The sequence below is a fragment of the Cebus imitator genome, unplaced genomic scaffold (assembly GCF_001604975.1).
Source record: "Cebus imitator isolate Cc_AM_T3 unplaced genomic scaffold, Cebus_imitator-1.0 Scaffold348, whole genome shotgun sequence".
NCBI lineage: Eukaryota > Metazoa > Chordata > Mammalia > Primates > Cebidae > Cebus > Cebus imitator.
In genome coordinates this window covers 195,409-202,268 of record NW_016107663.1, presented here as the reverse complement: position 1 = coordinate 202,268, position 6,860 = coordinate 195,409, and the positions used below count along the sequence as shown (strand labels likewise).

The 6,860-nt window shown below is 57.5% G+C and overlaps 1 protein-coding gene across 4 annotated transcripts in view; it reads left to right on the top strand.

Annotated features, from left to right (window-relative positions):
* UNC45A (unc-45 myosin chaperone A) overlaps positions 1-6,699 on the top strand; it is a 17,276-nt gene extending 10,577 nt beyond the window's left edge. For all 4 annotated transcript variants that reach the window (XM_017506091.2, XM_017506090.2, XM_017506093.1 and 1 more), the window contains exons 10-20: positions 368-668; positions 1,537-1,631; positions 1,873-2,014; positions 2,386-2,526; positions 2,739-2,866; positions 3,064-3,130; positions 3,523-3,636; positions 3,858-3,973; positions 5,525-5,642; positions 5,751-5,906; positions 6,054-6,699. In XM_017506091.2, coding sequence (XP_017361580.1) covers positions 368-668; positions 1,537-1,631; positions 1,873-2,014; positions 2,386-2,526; positions 2,739-2,866; positions 3,064-3,130; positions 3,523-3,636; positions 3,858-3,973; positions 5,525-5,642; positions 5,751-5,906; positions 6,054-6,311 — 1,636 coding nt within the window. In that variant the 3' untranslated portion in view covers positions 6,312-6,699. The remainder of the gene's footprint in view (positions 1-367; positions 669-1,536; positions 1,632-1,872; positions 2,015-2,385; positions 2,527-2,738; positions 2,867-3,063; positions 3,131-3,522; positions 3,637-3,857; positions 3,974-5,524; positions 5,643-5,750; positions 5,907-6,053) is intronic.
* Positions 6,700-6,860: the final 161 nt, after the last annotated feature.

Sequence of the window (6,860 nt, the reverse complement as noted above, 5' to 3'; positions counted from 1 at the left end):
ACCAGGATGGTCTCGATCTCTTGACCTCGTGATCCACCTGCCTCGGCCTCCCAAAGTGCTGGGATTACAGGCTTGAGCCACCGCGCCCGGCCAAAATAAGCAGAATTATTTCAGATCTTAAGTCCAGGAATGGTGGTGTGGGAGTAACCTGTGTTAGATACTATGTCAGAGAAGGCTTGAGTGAAAGCGTCGATTAAGAAATCAGCCACTGTTGTCCAGGGGGAATCGTCCTCATCTTCCCACCAGCAGCTTTCCTTGCTGTTTCTTCATAAGTAGTGCAGGTGCCTGGCCAGTGGAGGGGAAGGGAGGGAAGGAGCGTTCCTTTTTGTTGGCCTTGGTGTGACAGCTGTCACCCTGTGCCCCTCAGGAGCTGGTTTGAGGGCCACGGGCTGGCCGGGAAGCTACGGGCCATCCAGACGGTGTCCTGCCTCCTGCAGGGACCATGTGATGCCGGCAACAGGGCCTTGGAGCTGAGTGGTGTCATGGAGAGTGTGATCGCTCTGTGTGCCTCTGAGCAGGAGGAGGAGCAGCTGGTGGCCGTGGAGTCTCTGATCCACGCAGCCGGCAAGGCCAAGCGGGCGTCATTCATCACTGCCAATGGTGTCTCGCTGCTAAAGGACCTATATAAGCGCAGCGAGAAGGACAGCATCCGCATCCGGGCGCTGGTGGTGAGATGATGGGCATGGGGTGTGTGGGCAGGCAGCCACGCAGGGGTCCTGGCCCAGCTGGTGTTGCAGGGTGTGGCCTGCACACACTCTAGGTGAAAATCAATGATAGTGTAATTCTAAAAAAATTGGCCAGGCTTGGTGGCACATGCCCGTAGGCCCAGCTACTGGGGACGCTGAGACAGGAGGATCACTTGAACTCAGGAGGTTGAGGCTATAGTGAGCCATGCATGTCACTGCACTCCTGCCTGGGCAATACAGCAAGACCCTCTCTAAAATAAATGAATGAACGTATGAGATTCCGGGCCTTGTTGTGGCCAGAGACATGGGCACGGATCCTCCCACTACAGGGCTTAAGGCTGGGCCAACAGGGTCACTCAGCGTTCCCAGGAGCTGATGGTTTAGGGTTTGGGGGCTGGCCTAGCCCTCCATGAGCCTGTTGTGGCTGTGCACTTGTGGAAGCTGGTCTTCGTCCTTGGGCACTCAGTCCTGGATTTCTCCATCCCGTACGGATGTTGGCTGTGGCTGAAGCACCTGTCTTCTCCCCACACGCCTCTCAGCTCCAATGGCAGAGGGCTTCCTTGTGTGACACGGAAGGAAATAGCCATTCTCAGTGTGGCCTGGGAAGGGGTGGGGCCCATGACTGTCCAGTGGCCAGTGTGTCCGTGTCTGCAGATGCTGTGTCACACTGCCACTGCAGTAGCTGATTTTGCTGCCACCTGCTCTAGGTGGTGGTGTGGAGGGAGAGGGTGCTGATTTAGCCTCCAGGTGCCATGGGAGAGTGCCAGGGAGGGAGTCCAAGCCAGGTGTGGAGGAGCCCAGCTCCTGCGTCCTTCACCAGAGGCCAGCTGGTCTTGCCCTCTTCCTCCAGGGCCTCTGTAAGCTTGGTTCGGCCGGAGGGACTGACTTCAGCATGAAGCAATTTGCCGAAGGCTCCACTCTCAAACTTGCCAAGCAGTGTCGAAAGTGAGTCGTCTGGCCTTCCTGTGGCTCCCCACCTGTCGGATAGGAGAGTCTGGGTGGGGGTGGGGGCCTCCTCCCTGTCCTGCTCTCTGGCTCGGGCAGGCGCTGCTGTCCGGATCCTGGCAGGTGAACTGCTTCTGTACATTGAGGGGATGCCCAAACCCTTGGTTCTTCTTCCTTGGCCTTGGTGTACCCCTCCCTACCCCCAGTCCTGAGGGTCCTCCACTATCCTGCGTGTCCCCAGGTGGCTGTGCAATGACCAGATCGACGCGGGCACTCGGCGCTGGGCAGTGGAGGGCCTGGCTTACCTGACCTTTGACGCCGACGTGAAGGAAGAGTTTGTAGAGGATGCGGCTGCCCTGAAGGCTCTGTTCCAGCTCAGCAGGGTAGCTCTGTGGTTCCTGCTGTCCACCTGGGGACACGGTCTAGGAGTAGAGCTCACCAGTCTTTCTGGGCAGGACTTGGCCAATGGGGTCTTTTGCTCCCAGGGAGAAGGGCTGGTGGCTGAGTGGCTGCTCTGCGCGGTGTGGGCACGTTGGCCAGCACCAGTGCAGGTAGCAAGGATGTTCTTCTTGGAGGAGCTGGGGAGGTCCAGTTTGTACACTCCCAAAGTCTGGGGTCTGGGGAGCTTCCTGAATTCATCCTGTACCCTAGGGCTGCAGCTGAGGGTGGAATTGGGGGCCTGGGCCTGGGCAGCATTTACCCGAGTGCTGCTCTGGCCTGGGGTGGCCACGCGAATGCCTCTCCGTCCTGGCAGTCGGAGGAGAGGTCGGTGCTCTTTGCGGTGGCCTCTGCGCTGGTTAACTGCACCAACAGCTACGACTTCGAGGAGCCTGACCCCAAGATGGTGGAGCTGGCCAAGTATGCCAAGCAGCACGTGCCCGAGCAGCACCCCAAGGTGAGGGGCCGCCAGAGCGGCCAGAGGTTGCCCCATCACGGGGACCAGCTGACCCAGGGCATCCACAGCAGAGCCGCTTCCCATTTAAGCCAGCTTCTTTCCCTTTGTCAGGCTGTTTCATTGCCCAGTTCCTCAGTTGCTGCTGTGAGAAGGTTGCTCCCACTTTCTCTGAGTCAGCCCAGGGTCCCCTCCTAAGTGGCCTCCTCCCCCAGGACAAGCCGAGCTTTGTGCGGGCTCGGGTGAAGAAGCTGCTGGCCGCGGGTGTGGTGTCGGCCATGGTGTGCATGGTGAAGACTGAGAGCCCTGTGCTCACCAATTCCTGCCGAGAGCTGCTCTCCAGGTGAGCCAGCCTTGCCCAACTCCTGGGCCTCGGGGCTGCGGATGTGGCTGCAGAGGCTGCAGGTTCCAGTGCTGTGGGCCTCTCAGAGTGACAGGGCTGCCTGCCTGGCTGCCTTGCTGCCTTGCCGAACGCAGCAGTGGAGCGTCTGCCTGCCAGAGTCCCAGAGCTGCCTGCCCACCACTGCCTTCTCCCCACAGGGTCTTCCTGGCTTTGGTGGAAGAGGTAGAGGACCGAGGTACCGTGGTTGCCCAGGGAGGCGGCAGGGTAAGCTGGTTTACACACCCCTTCCTGCCGGCTGAGCAGTCAGCTTATAGAACATGACTCAGTGGCTGCCACACCACAGCTAGGTATTAGATGCGGGACAGGAAAACATGAGTAATGGCAGAGGGACATGGAAGCGGGCAGGCCTGTGAATGGCCTGGGCCCTCCTCCTATTCCTTTGTCTCGTTTACCTCCATGGCTCTGGTGCCCAGCACAATCCATGTCCAGCCCTTAGTAGGGGTTTCAGGAAATGTTTGGGTGAGAGGGTCTGCATAGGGAGTTCAGCCTGGGAGAGGGAGGAGGGTGAGGGTGACACAGTCAGGGCGTTGGGGCCTGATGGTTTGGGTCTTACACTCCCAGGCACGTCCTGAGCAGTGATGGGCTTGTTACTACAGGCGCTGATCCCGCTGGCCCTGGAAGGCACGGACGTGGGGCAGACAAAGGCAGCCCAGGCCCTTGCCAAGCTCACCATCACCTCCAACCCTGAGATGACCTTCCCTGGCGAGCGGGTATGTGTCTTCCTGCTCTGGCCTTTCCACTCCCTGGTGGCCTGTGGGCTGGGCTGTAGCTGCCCTTTGGGACCAGCAAGAAGTTTCAGCTTTGCTGAGGCCTGGGTAGGGAGGACAGCCTGAGAGCGTAGCACTCTCTGCGGGTGGGCTTCTCCCCGCCGGGTTGGTGGGGCTGTGCGGACTGCGGCAAGTAGCCCTGACAGGTAGGGTGCACGTTGCAGATCTATGAGGTGGTCCGGCCCCTTGTGTCCCTGTTGCACCTGAACTGCTCAGGCCTGCAGAACTTCGAGGCGCTCATGGCCCTAACAAACTTGGCGGGGATCAGCGAGAGGCTCCGGTAAGCCTCCTTGAGATGCGGGGCCTGGGCCAGGCGTCAGGATTTGGAATATCCCAGGCACTGGCTTTTGTGGCCTCAGTGGCTCCTTGGCATTGTTAGAGAGGAGGAGCCAGGCCGAGAGGCACCATGGCACGGCAGGCTCTGGAGGCACACTGCCTTGCTTCCCTGATGGAATTGTGTCACCACAAGCAAGTTACTTCACTGCTCTGCCTCAGTGTCTCCCTCTGTGAAATGGGATGATTATAGTACCTACCTCATGGCATAGTGGTGAGGAGAATGAAATGAGAAAATACACTTAAAAGTGTACTTAGACTGCATGGGTACCTGGCCACTAGCATTGTGCCATATCGGCATGTTTTAGATTTATTACTGTGACTTTGAACATGGGACTAATTACTCAGCCCGTTTCCTCTTCTGCAAAGCAGCAGTGATGATGATCACACCTGCACCTTTACCACAGGGCGATGGTGAGGATTAGCTAAGATGATGCACCGGCCTGGTCAGGTCAGTACTCAAATGAGGCCGGGGCTCGGTGGCTCACACCTGTAATCTCAGCACTTTGGGAGGCCCAGGTGGGCGGATCACTTGAGATCAGGAGTTCAAGACCAGCCTGACCAACATGGAGAAACCCCATCTCTACTAAAAAATACAAAGTTAGCTGGGTATGGTGGTGTATGCCTATAATCCCAGCTAATTGGGAGGCTGAGGCAGGAGGATCGCTTGAACCTGGGAGGTGGAGGTTGCTGTGAGCCAAGATTGCACCATTGCACTGCAGCCTGGGCAATAAGAGCAAAACTCTGTCTCAAATAAAGGAAAAAAAAAAAAAAAGGGTAACAAGCACTGTAGTTCACAGCAAGAGGGTCCTTTGATGTTGCCAAGGAAAATCCTCAGCCCAGGACTTGACTGCATGAGGGTGTGGGTGTAGAGGTGGAGCAAATGTAGGAAGTCTTGATGATGCTGCCTGTGTTCATCTGTTCTTGCATTGCTGTAAAGGAATACTACCTGAGACTGGGTAATTTATAAAGAAAAGAGGTTTAATTGGTTCATGGTTCCACAGGCTGTATAAGCATGGCGTTGGCATTTGCTCAGCTTCTGGGGAGGCCTCAGAGAGCTTTTACTCGTAGTAGAAGGCGAAGCAGGAGCAGGCACGTGACCTGGTGAAAGTAAGAGCAAGAGAGAGTGAGGGGAGATGTCACACACTTTGAAACAACCAGATCTTGTAAGAACTCACTATCGTGAGGACAGTACCAAGCGACGAGGGACCCACTCCATGACCCAGTCACCTCCCACAAGGCTTAGGGTCAAGGTAGAGGGCATAGGGTTTACAGTTAAACATGAGAGTTAGAAGGGCCAATATCTGGGCCAGGCGCAGTGGCTGATGCCTATAATCCCTGAGGGAGGCTGAGGTGGGCAGATCACCTGAGGTCAGGAGTTCGAGACCAGCCTGGCCAACGTGATGGTGAAACCCCATTTCTTAAAAAAAAAAACAACAAAAAAAGGGAGGGACAATGTCTAAGCTGTATCCCGCCGCTTCCTCCTGTGGGCCTGCAGGCAGAAGATCCTGAAGGAGAAGGCTGTGCCCATGGTCGAAGGCTACATGTTTGAGGAGCATGAGATGATCCGCCGGGCAGCCACAGAGTGCATGTGTAACTTGGCCATGAGCACGGAGGTGAGGGTTGGTCCCGGTGCTCATGACAGGCGGGGATGCCGACATACCTGTGCCCTGGCTGGGCTTTGCACCCCACTGACATGGTCCACTCCCCACATCTGGCCACAGGTGCAGGACCTCTTCGAAGCCCAGGGCAATGACCGGCTGAAGCTGCTGGTGCTGTACAGCGGGGAGGAGGATGAGCTGCTGCAGCGGGCGGCCGCTGGGGGCTTGGCCATGCTCACCTCCATGCGGCCCGCGCTCTGCAGCCGCATTCCCCAAGTGGTCAGTGCCTCTGCTCGGCGGGGAGGAGGGGTGGACCAGGAACTCCCAGCATGGTGGCAGCTGACGGGGGAGGTCCTGAGGGTGTGGGTGTGTTCCTTGCCCAGGCTAAGCCTGTTGCTTGGGTTCACATCTGCCTGTTTCTCACAGACCACACACTGGCTGGAGATCCTGCAGGCCCTGCTTCTGAGCCCTAACCAGGAGCTGCAGCACCGGGGTGCTGTGGTGGTGCTGAATATGGTGGAGGCCTCCAGGGAGATTGCCAGCACCCTGATGGAGAGCGAGATGATGGAGATCCTGTCAGTGCTGGCCAAGGGTGACCAGAGTCCCGTCTCGAGGGCTGCTGCAGCCTGCCTGGAGAAAGCCGTGGAATATGGGCTTATCCAGCCCAACCAAGATGGAGAGTGAGGGGGCTGCCCCTGGGCCCAAGGCTCATGCACACGCTACCTACTGTGGCATGGAGAGCAAGGACAGAAGCAGCTTTGGCTGGTGGGGCCAGCATGCCTAACACTCTTGCCCCTCCTCCCTTGCCACCCTGTAATGTTCTCTGTTCTGAGTCAGCGGCCACGCTTAAGTCACACAGCCCTGCTTGGCCAGCACTGCCTGCAGCCTCACTCAGAGGGGCCCTTTTTCTGTACTACTGTAGTCAGGTGGGACTGGGAAAAGTGCATCCTAACTCGGCCTGTGGATCATGGGGCATCGGGAAGGGCGTACACATCAGCAACCTCACCAGCTGTGAGCCTGGTGCACTGTCAGCCCTGCCCCTGCCCGTCCAGTAAAAGTGTGTAGAACTCCAGTGTGTGCCCTGTCCTTGGGCAGCTGGGGCTGCTGTGGGTGGGAGTCTCTGGGTGTGGGTGAGTGTAAAATGGAGCTTCACAGTGGAAGAGCCACCTCCATGGAAGGAATCCAATGGATTCCCAACCAGGGCCCACAGTTGCTTTTTTTTTTTTTTTTTTT